The sequence below is a fragment of the Arachis ipaensis genome, chromosome B02, assembly GCF_000816755.2.
Source record: "Arachis ipaensis cultivar K30076 chromosome B02, Araip1.1, whole genome shotgun sequence".
Taxonomy (NCBI): domain Eukaryota; kingdom Viridiplantae; phylum Streptophyta; class Magnoliopsida; order Fabales; family Fabaceae; genus Arachis; species Arachis ipaensis.
Window position 1 is genome coordinate 80,411,691 of NC_029786.2, and position 19,362 is coordinate 80,431,052.

Genomic DNA, 19,362 nt, shown 5'->3' on the forward strand with positions numbered 1-19,362 from the left:
TACTCTAACCCCCCTGAGGGCGGGAGCTCCTTTTTTCTCCTATTTAGGGTCCATTTGAAAAGTTTTAAAAGTAATTTTTTTGAGCTTTTGACTTATGAAAAATAGTAGTATTAATGTTTGGTGTAATTTTCAAAACTACTATTAGGAGCTTATAGAGAAGTTAAAAAAAATGGCCTCTCATAATATTACTATTTTTTATCACATTTCTATAAAATAAATACTTTTAGAATTAAAAATCAAAATACAAAATAATTTATTTATAAGTTATTTTTAATATAACAATTTATTGTTTAAGCTATTTTTTTAAAAACAGCTTAATTAAGTTCTTTATCCAAACTGGACCTTAATAACAACAAAAATCAAATTGAACGTTTTAAGAGTTTAGAGGGTAAATTACACAGTAGCCAAAGTTCCCGAGGCTAAATTGCAATTTTCCCGGAAAATGAACGTTAACATCAAACTATACTTAATGGGAAATATATATATATTCAAATAGGTCCAAAAATTTTGGCATAAGACGTGTTTGTTCTAAAAAAAAATTTATTATGTTAAAGACCTTAAACTTTATAAAAGTAAGACATATAGATTCTTATTTTAGTTAGATTCATTATTTTTTACTTTGATAAATAGATATTTAAAAGTATAATAGAAAGAGCTATGTGTTATTTTTAATTTTTTATAAAGTTTAAGAATCTAAACGTAATAAAAAATTTTTGGAAACAAAGACTTAAAATATAAAATTTTTTAGGGAGCTATTTGTATATATACTGAAAAAAGATATATGAAAATGAATTGGGTGCTAAACCTGTGGTTGAGGAGGCTTCAGATGGAATATGAACGATCTTGTAAACTTCAAATGCATTGATGAGAGGGTAAAAGCTGTTGTTCTTGAGTGTAATACTCAATCTTGTGATCCGCTTTCGCGTAAAATACAAAGCACTGATCTCTGATCTCATGATTGTATAGTTTGGTTTTACAAGATCTCCATTTATCAATACATCAAATGATGGAAACACAGGAAGAATTCCAGCAAAGTAAAGGATGATGTAGTAGTCTCCCAATTCTTCGTCCAGAGGCAGGTTATACGTCAGCGTGTTCCTTCGCGCCAAAACTCGGCCGGTTTGAAGAACAGTTACTGGTGGTTGTTCCATAACATTACTTGCATTGAATCCAAGTTGAATGCTGAATCCAGTTGTAGCATGAAAGGGTGTGAATCTTGTATCAGAATCCCATATTCTGTCAAATGGATCCAAAGGATACCTGTATTTTAAAATGCTAAAAACTCTTCATATCTTCATTAACCAACAAAACTGTTAATTATTTTGTTAGAAAAAAATATAGTAGTTAATTAGAATATATTCTCTCTCTCAATTCTCCCATTTGTATGACTTATGTTATGGGTATATATGGGTCTGATAAAATCGGGTTTGTCTTAATTTAGACTCGATGTTAAATATACATCGAGTCTATTTTTTAGATCATAATCGGATGAAAATTGGGCCCGTAAAACTTTAACAATAATTTAAAAGTTGATATCCATATTTGAACTTGAATTTATCCATAAATTTTAATTTGATGCTTTTTTTTATCTATTTTCTAATTCAACAAGTGTGATTAAAAATAAAATAATAAACTCATAATTAATATAACATAATATTAGAATTAGTTTAAAACATATATACCTTTTTTAGTTTTCTTAAGGTGCACCTGGACTGGGTTCGTCTTAATCTAAACCCACCCTAAATAATGATCGATCTATTTTTGAGATTTTTACCCGATTCTAGACTCAGTAAAATCACACTAAATTAGTCCCTAAAATATTCAGATTCCGGCCGAATCTTTGAACTAAGTCGGCCATGTACATCCCTATTTGACTAATCACATCCTAGTTTTACACCATTAATATATTCTAATTAAATCAATAAAATATCAAAGATAATATTTAGACGGTATTGATTGTCCGTCTAAAATTTTCTTACCATTAGTACATAAAAATTAAATTATTAATTTAAGATATTGATTTAGTTTGATATAAGTTGTTACTAAGATAAGATTCAATTTGACTCCTGACTTTTAAGTATGCTCAATTTTTTCTTGAATTTTATAACTACAAAATCACGTTGGTCTTTTTCAATTTGATCCATTATATTTTTGACATAAGGTATAACTTGTTTTAATGTTATAGAACTTGAACCTTATCTTTTATGTTGTAGTACCAAATACTTATGAGCATGGATCTTAACAGATATCAAAGAAGAAGAATGTTATGATCCTTACCGGATAGAATCGCCGGTGTAGCCGCAATCGATCCGGTAGCTCTTCCTTAGCAACTTATTTGGAAAGTCAGCCATAGCATTCATGTAGGCGGCTCGTGGAAGCGGCCGGATTTCAAGCGAAGAAATTACCGGCGAACCACCATCTGAAACCGCAATCAAACAGAGTGGCAGAGTGTCCTTATTAACCATCCATAAGAACTCTTCAGTCCATGGATCATGCTCAGAAAGATTAACAGTGGCAGCAATTGAAGTCCCAAGAGAAACAGAGAATGTAGGAGGCACTGCAAGTCCATCATAATTCTTGTACACGAAATTTGCTCTAACAAGAACCAAATTAGTTGCATTGTTCATTGGTATTCTGTAACATTTTCGCCGTCTTGAATTCGAGAAGAATCGCGCCGAGACATTCGTTGAGACTGAACCATCAGTGTAAGTAATGGTTGTAGTCTTGCCTGTGGTTATGTAATTTGTGTCTGGAACCCATGAAATGTTATTTGAATCAATGAAACTTTTTCTTCCACCACAAGAAAGACTCAAGAAACCTGTCCCCAGGAAATTCTATTAGAAAACTTTTATGATGGTAGCATCACATAATGTTAGACTCTTTGGAATTCAAATAATGAAAAATTTTAAACTCAATCTAAATTATATAATTTCTGATTTTAATTAATCACAAAATGGAATGAAAATTGTGTTTTTTTTAAGCACCAGCATGACTTACAAATTAAAAATTGTAACAACTCATGCATGTTCCAGTTTAAATAATGCAGCAATTTTTTTTAAGAGAAACCATATTAAATCAGATTCAAGACCTCTATTTTGTGAACTGAATGATCTCAAAATCTTAAGTATTTTAACTAAGAAAAAATGGCTAAAGAAATAGCTAGATAAATGTGCAGTTGTTTAATCAATCTTACAAAAATAAAAATAAAAGAAATGTCATTATTCTATGGATATAAGTATAGACATACACATACCATCTTGTTCACAGAAAGTGACAAACCAGAAGCTATGAAAAAGAAAGAAGCAAGCCCATGCATCCCTCAGTTCCATGAATACTGACTCCAACTCTCAATTTTCTCAACCATAGAATAGAAGAGCATAAATTAAAGGAAATGCTTTAAAAAAAATAGTGTCACATTTCATAATTATGATCATTTGTAGTTGTATAAAGAAGAATGATGAAAGTGTATTGAAGACATAGGTAAAGGCTTGAAGGAAGGGAAAAGTTTCACAAAAAGTGGCAATTTAGAAAATGAGGTGCAAGTTTGGTAGGTAGAAGAAATTATTAATGATGATTGTAAAACTATGTTGAAGCATAATAATTAAAGGAGAAAATTTGAGTGATGTATGCAGGGATGTTATGATTAAAGATTTGCTGAGTCATTGAAATTTGGCAACTGGTTAGTGGATTGCCGGTTATTGTATACTTTTATTTTTTTCTCAATGTTTAACACTATGCTATGCTAATTTCTGATTTAATTTTGAGTAACTAAATTGATGTATTAAATCTTGAGAAGTTATTTTGAATATTAATCAATTTTAAAATTTTTGTTTTTGGATAAACATGTTCAAAAAATAAAAGAGTATTTTAAAGTCTATTATTACCTGATAACTATTGTGATAAGAAGTTGAGTTGGATGTCCATTAATATATGGCGGCTCAGTTTCTCAAGGAAGGAAATTTTTGTTCTTCAATAAATGAAGTGTGGAAAAATAATGTTCCATATGTGTATAAATAGAGGCTTAAGCCTCTTATGGCATACATCAATAACAACTACAATTTTCTCTCTCTTTTATATTATCCTCTCTCTCTTCATATAATATTAGTAAATATATTAATCATCCTTATTATATTGAGATAGTAATCATTGTGAATATTATTATTAAAGCTATCTAATTATATTATATTATTTTATAATTACATCTTCCTTATTTATTTAGTTGTTTTACAACACGTTATCAGCACGAAGCTCTAACGAAGTTTTAGGAAGACTTCAGATAATAAATTTTTATTATGTCGAAACTCTTTCATCTTGAATTTAATGCTCTTAATATATTTAGAAATAATTATTTATCATGGATACTAGATGCTAAAATCCATCTTTGATTCAATGGATCTTGAAGATATCATTAATGCTGAAAATAATACATCCTAGAAGGATAAAGCCAAATCCATGATTTTCCTTCGTCATCATCTTGAAGTATGATTGAAAAATGAATATCCCACACTAAAAGATTCTGCAGATCTGTGGAAAGACCTTGAAGAAAGGTACAATCATGTGATACTTCCTCAAACTCGATATATTAGGGAAAATTTTTTCGACCTTCCATGCCTCGAATGTGCTCCTGCAGCAGTAGTATCGAGAAAAAGAATTTAAAATTTTTTTTTAGCTCTTGCTTTCTTGTTGCTGAACGCAACAATGAGGTGCTCTTAAGAAATCATGAAACGCGCCCAGCTGGCGCCGCCCATTTTCTGAAGCAAATGCGGCAAATTATAACCCAGAAGAGGTAAATGGCAAGATTTTGATAACAAGAAAAATTATGGAAGGAAAAGAAATTATGTTCACAAGAAAGGATCTCACCAGAAGTGGGATAAAGAAAGAAACAATGGGCAAAGTATATCAATTGAGGATAAATGCTTCCGTTGTGGTGGAAATGGCCATTGGTCACGTACCTGTCGTACCCCAATGCACCTAGTTGATCTTTATCAAGCGTCCTTGAAAAATGATTACAAAGGAAAAGAAACAAATTTTGTTTCAAATGATGAAAATTCCACCACTCATTATGATGTATCTAATTTCTTTAAGGTTTTGTTTGGTTGGAAGGAAAGAAATAAAAAAGAAAGAAATAGAAAGGAAAGAAGAGAAAGGAAAGAAATTGAGTGGAATTTTATTTTCCTTAGATATGTTTGGATGAAAGGAAAATGAGAAGAAAGGAAATAGTATATAATGTTATGAAAAAACAATTTTATTCTTAGATATTTTAAAATATATTAAAAAATAGAGGATAATATTGGAATATTGATACAAAATACATTTTTCTTCCATTTTCCATCCGTTGTTGGAGGGAAAAATTTTTCAATGGGTCCCACCCATTTTTTACACTATTCATTATTTTCCTTTGACTTTTCCATTCAACCAAACAAAGGAAAATAGTTATTTTCCTTCCAATTTCTTGCCTTCCTATTTTTTTCCTCCCATTTTCTCCTCAAACAAACACACCTTAAGGATTCTGAAGGAAATATTGGCTATTTGATCAATGATGGAATAGTTTGATATATGTATGTGTTTGTTAAGTATTCATGTGAATAACTGTGCATGTACTTCTACTCATTTTATTATTATTATAATTTATTTTTGAAGAAAAATGGCAAGGATATATTCTGAAGATATTTGCCTTGCGGATAGTGTAAGTTCGCATACTATTCTTAAAAGTGATATATATATTTTACCCATCTTGTGCCAAAAGAAGAGTATGTTAATACTATTATTGGCTCAGACAATGTGATAGAAGGCTCCGGAAGAGCTATAATTTTATTTCCTGTAGGAACAAAATTTGTAATAAATAATGCACTATTATCTACCAAGTCTCTGAGGAACTTGTTGAGTTTCAAAGATATTCGCTGAAATGGATATCATATTGAAACAATGAATGAGGGAAATCATGAGTATTTATGTATCACAACTCATGATTTAAATAAAAAGGTTATATTAGAAAAGTTACCCTCACTTTCATCTGGATAGTATTATACCAAGATTAGTGCAATTAAATCACATCCAGTAGCTTATGTTCACACACAAAATGGGTTAGCAGAATCACTTATTAAGCACCTCCAATTAATTGCTAGACCCTTGCTTATGAGAACAAATCTCCCAACCTCGGTTTGGGGGCATGCTATTTTACATGCCGCAGCACTTATTCGTTTGAGGCCAACGAGTTACCATCAGTTCTCTCCTATGCAATTAGTTTTTGGCCAGCAGCCAAATGTCTCTCATTTAAGAATATTTGGGTGTGCGATATATGTTCCCATTGCACTACCTAGTCGCACCAAAATGGGACCCCAAAGAAAATTGGGGATATATGTTGGATATGATTCTCCCTCTATAGTAAGGTATCTTGAGATACAAACGGGAGATGTATTTAAAACCCGGTTTGCGGATTGTCATTTTGATGAATCAAAATTTCCAACATTAGGGGGAGAGAATAAGCTTCCTGAAAATGAACTTAATTGGAACGCATCATCGTTGATGCATTTAGATCCTCGATCAGGGCAATGTGAACTAGAAGTTCAAAATATTATAAATTTGCAAAGAATAGCAAATGAATTGCCTGATGCATTTTTTGATACAAAGAGGATAACCAAATCTTATATACCAGCGAAAAATGCCCCAATTCGAATTGATGTCCCAGTAGGATAAGTAGCCACTGAAGCAAATTCACTCCAGAAACGTGGTAGGACGGAAAATGCCCCAATTCAAATTGATGTCCCAGTAGGACAAATAGCCACTAAAGCAAATACATGCCAGAAGCGTGGTAGGCCTGTCGGTTCCAAAGATAAAAATCCTCAAAAAAAAAAGAGGTAAATACTATTCCTGTTGAAAAAGATACAGTAAAGACACCTGCAGTTGTCCAAAATTCTAATATAGTTTTAACGCCAGAAGACATTCAGGTACCTGAAAATTGTGAAAATGATAAGATCTCGATAAATTATGTCTTTACAGGAGAGAAATGGGACCGAAATAAGACAATTGTCAATAAAATATTTGCATATAATGTGACATTAAATATCATGCATGAAAGTAAGGATCTTGAGCCAAGATCAGTCGAAGAATGTCGACAAAGAAATGATTGGCCAAAATGAAAAGAAGCCATGAAGGCTGAATTATTCTCACTTGAAAAATGTGAAGTCTTTGGACCTGTAGTCCGTACACTAGTAGATGTAAAACCTGTTGGATACCGATGGGTATTTGTGAGAAAACGAAATGAGAAAAATGAAGTTGTGCACTATAAAGCCCAACTTGTGGCACAAGCTTTTTCACAAAGGCCCAGTATAGATTATGAAGAAACGTATTCCCCTGTAGTAGATGCGATAACATTGCATTATTTGGTCAGTTTATCTGCATATCATAAACTGCATATGCATTTAATGGATGTGGTAACAGCATATTTATACGGCTCATTAGATCGGGATATCTATATGAAAGTCCCTGAAGGACTAAAGATATCTAAACCATCTAATGAATATTCACAAGGGTTATACTCAGTTAAATTGCAAAGATCTTTATATGGTCTAAAGCAATCTGAACGAATGTGGTATAATCGTCTTACTGAGTATCTGGCCAAAAACAGATTCAAGAATGATGATATCTGTCCATGTGTTTTCATAAAGAAAACTGCATCTGGATTCATTATAATTGCTGTGTACGTTGATGATTTAAATATCATTGGAACTCCTGAAGAGATTCCAACAATTATAAAACTCTAAAAGAAGAGTTTGAGATGAAAGATCTTAGAAAGACTAAATTTTGTCTCGGCCTGTAGATCGAGCATACGAAAAATGGGATCTTTATTCATCAAGCGACATACACAGAGAAGATCTTGAAGAGATTTTATATGGATAAGTCACATCCATTAAGTACTCCAATGATCGTAAGATCTTTGGATGTGAAAAAGGATCAATTTCGTCCTAAAGAATAAAATGAAGATATCCTTGGTCCTAAAGTACCATATCTTAGTGCCATTGGAGCGCTAATGTATCTTGCTAATAATACGCGACCCGATATATCATTTGATGTGAATTTACTAGCAAGATATAGTTTCTCTCCAACCAGAAGACATTGGAGTGGAATCAAACAAATCTTTCAATATCTTCATGGAACGGTTGATATGGGATTGTTTTATCCCTATAGATCCAAGTCACAATTAGTTGGCTATGCAGATGCTGGATATGTTTCTGATCCACATAAAGGGAGATCTCAAAAAGGATACCTGTTCACATATGGTGGTACAGATATATCATGGAGGTCCACGAAACAGACAATAGCAGCAACATCCTCTAATCATGCCGAAATACTAGCGATTCATGAAGCAAGTCGCGAGTGTTTTTGGCTCAAGAGTTTGATTCAATATATTCTGTCATCATGTGGACTGATTGATCATAAGATAGCTCCAACTGTCCTGTTTGAAGATAATACAGCATGCATTGCTCAACTTAAAGGCGGATATATCAAAGGTGATAGAACAAAGCATATTTCTCCCAAATTCTTCTTCACTCATGATCTTCAAAATCAAGGGACAATTGATGTCCAACAGATCTGCTCAAGTGACAATCTGGCAGATTTATTCACAAAGTCACTCCCAAAATCTTCCTTTGAAAAATTGGTGCGTGAGATTGGGATGCGCCGATTTCGAGATATTAAATGATGTCGACAAGAGGGGAGACTGTACTCTTTTTTTCTTGGTCAGGTTTTTTCCCTATTGGGTTTTTCTTGACAAGGTTTTTAATGAGGCAGTCCTCATCACTAAAAGATATTGTACTCTTTTTCCTTCACTAAGATTTTTTTTTCCATTGGGTTTTCCTTAGTAAAGTTTTAACGAGACGTAATCCTAAATGGTCATCCAAGGGGGAGTATTGTGATAAGAAACTGAGTTGGATACCCATTAATATATGGCGGCTCAGTTTTTCAAGGAGAAATTTTTGTTCTTCAATAAATGAAGTATGAAAAAACAATGTTCCATATGTGTATAAATAGAGGCTTAAGCCTCTGATGGTATACATCAATAACAACTACAATCTTCTCTTTCTTTTGTATTATCCTCTTTCTTCATATAATATTAATAAATATATTAATCATTCTTATTATATTAAGATAATAATCATTATGATTATTATTATTAAAACTATCTAATTATATTATATTATTTTATAATTACATCTTCGTTATTTATTTAGTTGTTTTACGACAATAACAAGTAACTCTCCCAATTTTCTAAAGTGGTGTTAGTGGCTATTATACCATGCTTTGAATGAAAGCTATGAGATTGTGTATGTGTACTTGTTTGATAGAAAGAATAATATTCATGGACAGTAGGATGCTTAAAGGAGATGAGCATCAAACTAGTCATAACGGATAGTTGATTTTTGGCTTTGCTTTCAACTTAGAATTATAAAAATATGGATTTAACTAATTTGTGCCTTAAGGCACATTTTAAAAATATAATAATAAAATTTTTTTAATATTTTTAATATATTTAATGTATTAAAAATTTAAAAATATTTATTTTATAATAATTTTTATAAAATATTTTTTTATAGTATGCATAATTTATATTTTTAAGACGCAAGATAGCAAAATCTGAGAAACTCATGAGGATAGAGTATTATCTTAGGGTAATGCTACTGTGCTGAAGAAAATTTTTTTCCTCAGCTGCTGAAACCATGTGGCTACGCGAAGGGATTGACGCGTGTTGTGATGCTGTCAATCATCCTGTAAAGTGCTGCTCCATAAGCAAAATTTACAGAAATTGTCGACGAAATTGATGGAGGATTAGTTGGTAATCATATGAGTAATCTTGTGGGTTTTTTTGTCTGGTGTTTCGAAGAAATTTTTTTATCTATGGTGTGGACTTTTGTTTTGTTGGTATGGTTTAAATGCTGTGTGATCAAAAGGATATCATGCTAATAATGTTGTGCAGGAAGAATAAAATAAAATAAGAAAATTTTTCTAAGATGTTCCATTTATTTTATTGGAACTTTAATGTTCCATGTATGATTAAGTTGTAAGTTAATTTTTTGTCTTGTAGTTATTCATAAAAAGACAAAAATAGCCCTTCAATCATAAAAAAAAAAAAAACAAAAGATAGCACACCTAGCTTGAAGAAACCTACACTGCTGCATAATAAAGCAATGTGCAAAAATTTTATTTCTTTATTTATTATAAATTATATTGTTTGTGAAGTCTCATAAAAATAATTTGTTTAGAAAATACTTAAAAATAAAATTATTTACAATAATGTGAAGTAAACCTATAAAAATAACAAATTTATGAAAAGAAATAACACTTTTTTATATTTCAAAAATTATATATATCATGTTATTTTATATTGATTAAATAATTGTGTATCTATTTTATATATTATTTCTTAATTTAAGAAGTTATGATGTGTAGAATTGGTACAGTAATTTTAATTGAAAAAAAAATTAAAATCATAAACTTTAATCTTATCTTGTACATGATATATGACAAATTATTAAATTTAATATTTGCAAATATGATAATATTATGCTACTACAATTAACTTTTTCATTGCTCAAATAAAATTATTCAATTTGAGTAATTTATTTTTTATTTTTAAAGGTATAAATTGTAATTATAAATGATGATAAATGATATGTCTAGTAAAAAAAAAATAATTAAAACTTATTTTACTTCTACTTTTTTAAAATCAAAGTATTATTGATTTTTTAAAAAATAAAATAATTTAATTTTTTAGTAAAATTTTTTCTTTTAAATGCATCTAAATATGTTTAAAATTTAACAAAAATACTTTATTATTTTAAAAAGTGTTTTTTCACCCAAAAAAAAAATCTAATCCAAATAAATATTTTTTTGAATAATACTATACATCTAAATTTTTTTATGAACTAAGTCTAACCAAATTAAATTATAAGACTTGGAATATATTAGCTATAACTGATTTTTGTTATGTTAAACTAACTTGATTATACTTGATGAATATTTGGATATATAGTATTATTTTTTTTTCTTTAGGTTATTCAATGTATTTAATGTTAATATTATTTCTCTTTAATAAGTATAGATGAACTAAAAAGACAATCTTATTTGCCTTATATATAACGACTTTTTTAGTTCTTTCTTATATAATAGTATTTAAATACAGCATGAACATTTCGCTTTAAAAATATTTTTATAAGGAAAAATATAGGGGTCAGCAACTTTTGTGTTTTCTGTCCAGTACTTAACCATCAAAACAAAAGTGAGTAATCTCCTACCATTAGATATAATCTCACACTATTAAAAATACTATTGATGGCCAATTAATGGTTACAAAACACCAAAATTGCTGGCCCATAGCATTCCTCTTTTTATAATATATGATTGAGATTTGTCTTTTACTATATTATTTTAAATAAGAAAAAAAAGGAAAATAAAAGAAAAAAAAGCTGGTGATAAATGTTAAATATATCTCTATAATTAAAAATATTTTTTCTTTTTTTTCTTATTCTTTTTATTTTTTCTATTTCTTTGCATTTGTTTATCTACTTATTTATAATATATTAAAGGTGAAACTAAATATTATTATCTTGAAAACTAACACATAATATAAGTAAAAAATATTGCACATACATTTTAATAGTGAAGTTGACATTTTTTTTATTCAATATTTTCTTCGTCCATCTTTAATTTATTAATATTAATATCCTTTTTGTTTCGTTTACTTTTCTTAATTATCATATGGTATGAAAAGAAAAACATCAATAATAATATTTATTAAAATCTAAATTAAAAGATGATTATTCTAAATAAATTCTAAAAAATCATAATAAAAAAGTTTGTATGTGCTCATTTATTTCTTTGATAAGAATTATCATTATTTTTTAAAATATTAAACTAAATTTTATCATAAAACAAAATAAGAGAAAAGACTTAAACAAAATAATATTAATTTAGCATAATTATGATTCTAAAATTTTTTATTTAATCAACTCTTAGTCTCTGTCTCTCAGTCACAGTCTTTCCGTCTCTGTCTCTCCACCAAACGCTACCTTAAAGATGTTCATTAATGACTTAATATTTTAATTTTTTAATAATATTTTTCACTAATAATATTAATGATGCACAAAATTTATTATTTATTTTTTCTATCAACCCCTTATTACTTATTTATTACCAATTTTTAAGTTATTTCTTGACAAATCTTACCCATAAAACTATCCATACCACTATCTTATATCATAATTTAATTAACAAGAATGATGAGATTAGTTTTTTTTCTAAGGCTTATCATTAATTAATTAATTAAAAAATATTTAAATAAATTTATTTCTTTAATTAAAGAATATCAGATAAAAATAATAATAATCCTATAAAATAAATAGACAAATAAAGGACATCGTGTCAAAAGAAGTCATCTGTTTTGGAGAAACTAAAAGGAGGAAAAAAACTAACAGAGAGATAAAATGATTAATGAAAATTGGTTAGAAAAAAAAAATAAAAGGTATATCAAAAGAAAACAACACAACACAAGTGCAAGATAGTAATTTTCTCATTCTTTCTGTGGGCTAATGGAGGAAGCTTCTTTTCAGATTTTTAATTCTTCCCAATTTTGGACAAAAATTTTGACAACTAAAATAATGACAGCCTAAATGTCTAGTAAAAAATGCTTCATTAATTCATCTAAAAATTCAAAATAATATAGTATTATATATACAGTGAAAAATATATCCAATGAATAAATAAATAATCGTTCTTTTGGTCATTTTTTTGGTCATTGTTTTTTGTTTTATTTTTTTGTTATTGTTATTATTATTCCTTAGGATCATATCTTATTTTATTCTTCCTGCACAATATTATTGGCATTATATCCCTTTCATCACACAACATTTAAACCATACCAACAAAACAAAAGCCCAACACTATAGACCAAAAAATTTCTTCAAAACACTGGACAAAAAAGTCCACAAAATTACTCATGATTACCAACTAATCCTCCATCAATTTCATCGACAATTTCTGCAAATTCTGCGTATGGAGCAGCACTTTGCAGGATGATTGACAGCATCGCAACACGCGTCAATCCCTTCGCCTAGCCACATGGTTTCAGCAGCTGAAGAAAAAAATTTCCTTCAGCACAGTAGCATTACCCATTATTATTATTTGAAAAGTAGAAGTATCTTCTTAGCAAAGCCATAATCCATACTTCTTTCTTACTTTATTATTTTCGAAACCCTTTGGTCGGGTCCAATATCAAAGCCATACAAAGAAATCTTTTAAGGGGTAATAAAGGGAATTGAGTTTTCTATAGTATGGATTTGTTTCAAGATATTTTAATTTATTCGTAGAAATGGTCATATGATAAAATTATAATCATCGCTCAATGGTTTCATAAATTTTAAATTTGGATTATATCTCAATTAACAAATAATCAAAATGAGAGAGGGGGAGGGTGGAAAATACCGGGAGGGGGTAGAACTAGACATTTTAGTAAAAATCCGAGGATTTGGAATCGAGAAGAGTTATGTCGTTTGGAAAACGAATCGTTCTCTATCTTCGTAGATCATCTTCCGGAGAATATATCTAAGAAGGAGTTGTACCACTTGTTCAACTGGACTGGACGTATAAATGATACTTATCTGTCACGAAAACAAAAGAATGGATCTATATACATTTTTGCGTTCGTCAGGTATACAATGAAGGACGGAGCAATGAAGGCTATTGCGGAAATGAATGGAATGAAGTTACGAGGTAAGGTTGTCTCGGTAGGAGAAGCTAAGTGTCGGCGTATGAATGAAGGGAAGAATATGAAGAGACATTATGGGGTGGATGACATCCATAATACTGTTAAGCTACAATCTCATCGTGAGGAAAATCATAGGTCTCCAATTGTGAAAGATCTGAGGAAAGATGAGAAGAAAGAAGATCCACACGGCAATGGGTGGACGAAGAAGATAGAAGTGCCTATGGCAAAAGAGAACCTGGACTGGTTATAAAGGAGTCTAATAGGAGGGATGGCAAAGTCTATTGACTATAATTCTTTGAAGGCCATAATTGGAAGGAATTTGCCTCAAGTTGTGCAAGTACGAGAGTTAGGAGCGTACAAAGCACTCCTGACTTTTGATAGTGTAATAAGTGCAGAAGAAGCCTTCACGTTCAAAATGAATAATTTGCTGCAGTTTTCCTTTGCCAATGGGAAGAAGTTATTCGATGTGACAAAGCCACAGAGTCAGGCCTGTCATTCAGTGTGAGACGGGTACAAATTGATACTTGTATTATGGACATTATCAATGAGTGGATCCACATCACAATTGGTACTAGTGGTTTCGATGTCTTAGTTAAAGAGGTTGGTCATGAGTGTTATGGATTACAACGCAAACTTGAGGAAGTAGGTGAACTTTATCCCTTAACAGAATGTGAGATTGTGGGTGAGAACAGCCTGAACGCGATATAGCCAGTGACAAGCAGAGATTCGGAGATTGAGTTGGTGATGGCGGTGTCAAGGGAGGAAGAAGCTAAGGATAGATTGGTAATTCCTAAGGATATCTTGAATGAATGGAGTTATTGCAATTCAATTCAAATACAAATACAAAAGGTAATGGCCAATGCTCATTTAAAAGGAAATACTAATGTTATGGGATATGAAGATTTGGTTAATGATGAGGAATCAGAAAGAACGATGAGTTGGGAGTATGATAATGATAGATCAAAGACGGGGTTCAATTGGGATGAATAAACTGACCAAAACAGGCTTCCTGGTTGGCCCAAGAAGGATATGTGTGGCAACTGTGGTAAAAAAGGCATGGTGGGCCTTGTCCCACTAAACAAAAGCCCAACTCAAGCTGATGGGGCACGAGGACGAGGCGGACTGGTGGAAGGGAGACTGGGTCGGGTTAGGGATGATGGGGCAGGGGAAAAAGGCGGGCAGGTGGAAGGGGGACCAGGTCGGATTAGGGCTGAGCTGTTTCTCCACAGCGCTTTAAGACCAGGGTTATGCGCTGTTTCTCCTAGCCAGAATGAGTGCGCGAACCAGGATTGCGATGGCGTGGCGATCTCTAGCAGCAACGGAGAGCGCCGATCAAGAGAGCCACGATGCCGCAACAATGGAAGTAACGGCGCTGTAGGGTCCGCGACATGGACCGTGGTGGGCGAGACTCAGCCATCGAGACGCCTCTCCATGGAACGCGTGACCGTTTCTGCCAACTCCTCATCGCCGACGATGGTGGGGCAACGTTCTTCCAGGGATGTTGGATTTGGAGGAGATGCCAAGGTGAACGGAACAGTGATTGGACAAAATTCTGTAGATGAAAGAGTCGGGATAGAACAAAATGGAGAAGGCGAGTTAGAAGATTATGTGACTTTGAATGGTGCGGGGATTGACGATGGCTGTGTTGAGGATAGGGCTGTGGCAAATTTTGGTGTTGATAAACTGAGGAACAGGGACAGAATGACCTTAGAAAGAGAAGAATAGATGCTGAAAAATAAGAAGACATGGGAACTAACTGTCGAATCAGGAGTAGTACAGTACGACGACGAGGATGATATCATGGCAATTCTTTAAGAACAGAATGATGCTTTAGCTCAAAAGAGGAGGATGGCAAAACAGAAAGAAAAGGTACGGAGATATAGACCAAAAAAACTCAATAAGGTGTGTAATAAAGCTGTAAAATGATTTTTAGTTTCTGGAATGTTAGGGGGTTACGGGGTGTTGAAAAACTGTGTATGGTGAAAGAACTAAAAAAGAAGTAGAAATTGAATATGTTAGGCTTGGTTGAATCTAAATTACAAGTTGTGACTAAGTTTGATGTAATATGTATTTGGAGAAATGACGCTGTAGGGTGGGAGTATATAGGTTCGGAAGGAACGTCTGGAGGTCTGTTGTTAATGTGGGATGACATGCTGTTTAGAATGAATAACTATTACAAAGGAGATAGATGGTTATGTGTTGAAGGAATCCTTCTAAAGAATGGGTTCAATTGTGCATTTTTTTTGGTATATGGTGCTCATACTAGAGTGGAGAAACTTGCAGTGTGGGAGGAACTGAGCTTTGTAGCTGGCGTATGTCAAGTTCCGATGTGTTATATGGGTGACTTTAATGAGATTATTCAAGTTGAAGAAAGGAAAGGTCAAGATAGGTTAACAGCGTCTGCAGAAGATTTTAAGGCTTGGGTTCAAGATATGCAGCTAGTGGACTTACCATTGAATGACCGACATTTTACATGGTTCAGAGGCCACTCTTGCAGTCGTATTAATAGAGTTCTAGTGAGTGTAGAATGGACTAAGGAGTTTCCGGAGATTCGTTTAAAAGGAGGCCCAAGAGGTTTGTCAGATCACTGCCCAATTATAGTTGAGGATTCCAAATTCAGAAGTAGTCTATGCCCTTTTCGGAGTTTAGTTTCTTGGTTCACACATGATGATTTTCTAAGAATGGTCAGGGAGGAATGGAGGAATCTAGGTGAGGTACAGTTCACAGATAAGCTGAAGGCTCTAACGCTGCCGTTGGGGAGATGGCACAAGGACATTTTTTGTGACATGGATAAGAAAATTCAGCGCTTTGAGGAGAAAATCAACAAGATAGACGAGATGGCTGGCAATGGAGTTTATGATGGTACAGTGGAGGCTAGAAGGAAGGCTATAGTAAGCTACTGTAAGCGGTGGTATATAAGAAAGGAAATACATTGGAAGCAGATGTCGCGATCTAGGCATGCAAAGGATATGGATAAAAATACTAGGTACTTCCATAGCTTGGCATCAGCAAGAAGAAGGAACAATAGTATTGACACTTTGGTAATTAATGGAAGGTTGATAAGAAATCAAGCTCAAATCAAGATTGCTATCAGAGAGTTTTACAAGGATTTGTATCATCAGGAGAGGTCACTGGTTATGGGGTTTAGGGATGGACTGGTAAATAGGATTGATGAAGAAGATTGTGTAGCTTTGGAGAGGATGCCGACAATAGAAGAGGTTAGAGAGGTGGTTTGGGATTGTGGATCATCAAAGGCTCTAGAAAGTGATGGGTATAACATGAATTTCATTAAAAAGTGCTGGGATGAGATTGGTACGGAGTTCACAGGAGCTGTTTTGGAGTTCTTTCGGTCATCAAGATTGCCTTCAGATTCCAATATTACGTGGGTGGCCCTAGCACCTAAGTTCACTAGAGCTAAGGAGATCAAGGACCTCAGGCTGATTAGCATGTTAGGCTGCGTATATAAAGTGATCTCTAAAGTGATGGTCATAATATTGAGATCAGTGATGCCAGGTCTAGTAGGGGAGACCCAGAGCGCATTCATGAAGGTTGGAAAATACATGATGGGGCACTTATTGCTTGCAAAATAGTGCAATGGTTAAAGATGAGAAAGAAGAAAGCAGCTATCATTAAATTAGATTTTCAGAAGGCTTATGATCGGGTAAAATAGAGCTTTGTGGATATTGTACTACAGAAGATGGACTTTGGTTGGAGGTGGAAAAAATGGGTGAAGGAGTGTGTTGGCACTGCATCTATAACGATACTGATAAATGGCTCACCATCTAAACCTTTTAAGATGGAGAGGGGTTTGAGACAAGGTGACCCACTGTCCCCATTTCTGTTTGTTCTTGTTATTGATGTTCTACATAGGATGCTAGGGGAGGTAGTCAGAAACAGACGTATTTCACCCCTGCTGGTTGGCAAGGATAACATAGAGCTGTCACACCTTCAGTTTGCGGATGACATTATATTGTTCTACCGGAGGAGGAGACCATCAAGAACTATGCCAGGTTGCTAAGGTGTTTTGAGTTGATGTCAAGGTTAAGTATTAATTTTGACAAGTCAAGTCTAATCCCAATCAATTGTGATCAGCAGTGGACTTACAACATGTGCAATTACTTCGGATGTAAGGAGGCTAACCTTCTAGTTAGATATCTTGGCATCTCTTTAGGGGCGAACCCAAGGCTGGTCAGCACTTGGAAACCTATAATTGATAAAGTCAAGGAAAAACTTAGCTTGTGGAAGGCAAAAATGCTCAATAAAGCGGGAAAGCTAGTCCTTATTAAATCTGTGTTGAATAGCTTGTCGGTGTACTATTTGAGCCTGTACAAGATGCCGAAAACAATGGCAGAAAAGTTGATTTCGTTGCAGTGCCAATTCCTATAGAGCAAGGAGGACGATAGAAATGGTGTGCCGATGGTTAAGTGGAAAATGGTTCAGGCTCCTAAAAAGTTGGGTGGATTGGGAGTGGGTGACGCCGTGGTTAGGAACACAACTCTCCTGTTCAAGTGGTGGTGGCGTTTTTCAAAAGAGGAGTGTCCATTATGGAAGAAAGTTATATGTTCTTGTTATAACTTGAACCCCAATGTGATATTATCTGCTCAGACATTGCCTAGTAGAGGGGGTCCATGGAAGAATATTTATCAGCTGCAATTCAAGGATAGTAATGCGACAGATAAGATGATTACTGGGTTGTCTATGGAGGTGGGTGATGGAAGGAGGAATCGCTTCTGGGAAGATGTTTGGCTACAGAGTGGTTCACTAAAGATGAGTTTTCCGAGGCTTTTCTCTGTTTCAAACCAAAAAGGATCTGTCATAGGAGATTGTGGGTTTTGGGACGGGTTAGAGTGGATTTGGAACTTCCAATAGAGGCGAGAGTTATATCAATGGGAGTTGGATTTAGTGGATCAATTGCATGAGATTTTACGGCCTGTAAAGTTAGCATATGATACGCAAGAGAGAATTGTCTGAAAGTTTGACAAAGAAGGCATTTTTTCAACTAACTCTTTTGTGCAGGTGATGCATTCAGAAACAACCCCGGAGGATATTACCAGCTATAACTTCACAAGAACCATATGGCAAGGTTTGTTTCCACTACGAGTAGAGTTATTTATTTGGTTTGCGTTGATAGGAAGAGTTAATACTAAAGAAAGACTGCATAGGTTGGGTGTTATTAGCCACGGTGATAACATATGCGTATTGTGTAAAAAAGAGGTTGAACATATTTACCACTTGTTCCTTAGTTGTGAGTTTATTTGGCAGGTGTGGTATGAATGACTATCCGACTTTAGGAGGCATTGGTCTGTTCCGGGCTCACTGAAAGAACACTTTGAGATTTGAACAGGTGCCGTTAACAGAAAAGAGGAGCACAACAAGTAGTTCATTTGCTTCTTTGCCGTTATTTGAAACATTTGGCTAGAGAGAAACAGGCGAATCTTTAATAACAAGGAGGCGGGTATAGAGGAGGTGCTCCAGAATTCTCTGACCAGCTATAGAGAGTGGAGTAGTTTGGACCCTTTTGGTTGTTGATGGCTATGCTGGAGATAACACAAGGGATAATATTCTATTTATTTTTACTTTATGTATGTATTTGGTTAGACTTG

The 19,362-nt window shown here is 33.2% G+C and overlaps 1 protein-coding gene across 2 annotated transcripts in view; it reads right to left on the bottom strand.

Annotated features, from left to right (window-relative positions):
• The window catches only part of LOC107625523 (probable LRR receptor-like serine/threonine-protein kinase At5g48740), a 13,597-nt gene extending 10,094 nt beyond the window's left edge, over positions 1–3,503 (bottom strand). Inside the window, exons 1-3 of one of the 2 annotated variants that reach the window (XM_021116026.1) lie at positions 3,254–3,503; positions 2,278–2,818; positions 806–1,260 (exon numbers count right to left, since the gene is read on the bottom strand). In XM_021116026.1, coding sequence (XP_020971685.1) covers positions 806–1,260; positions 2,278–2,818; positions 3,254–3,329 — 1,072 coding nt within the window. In that variant the 5' untranslated portion in view covers positions 3,330–3,503. The remainder of the gene's footprint in view (positions 1–805; positions 1,261–2,277; positions 2,819–3,253) is intronic. The other variant, XM_016328170.2, reaches the window with a different exon arrangement.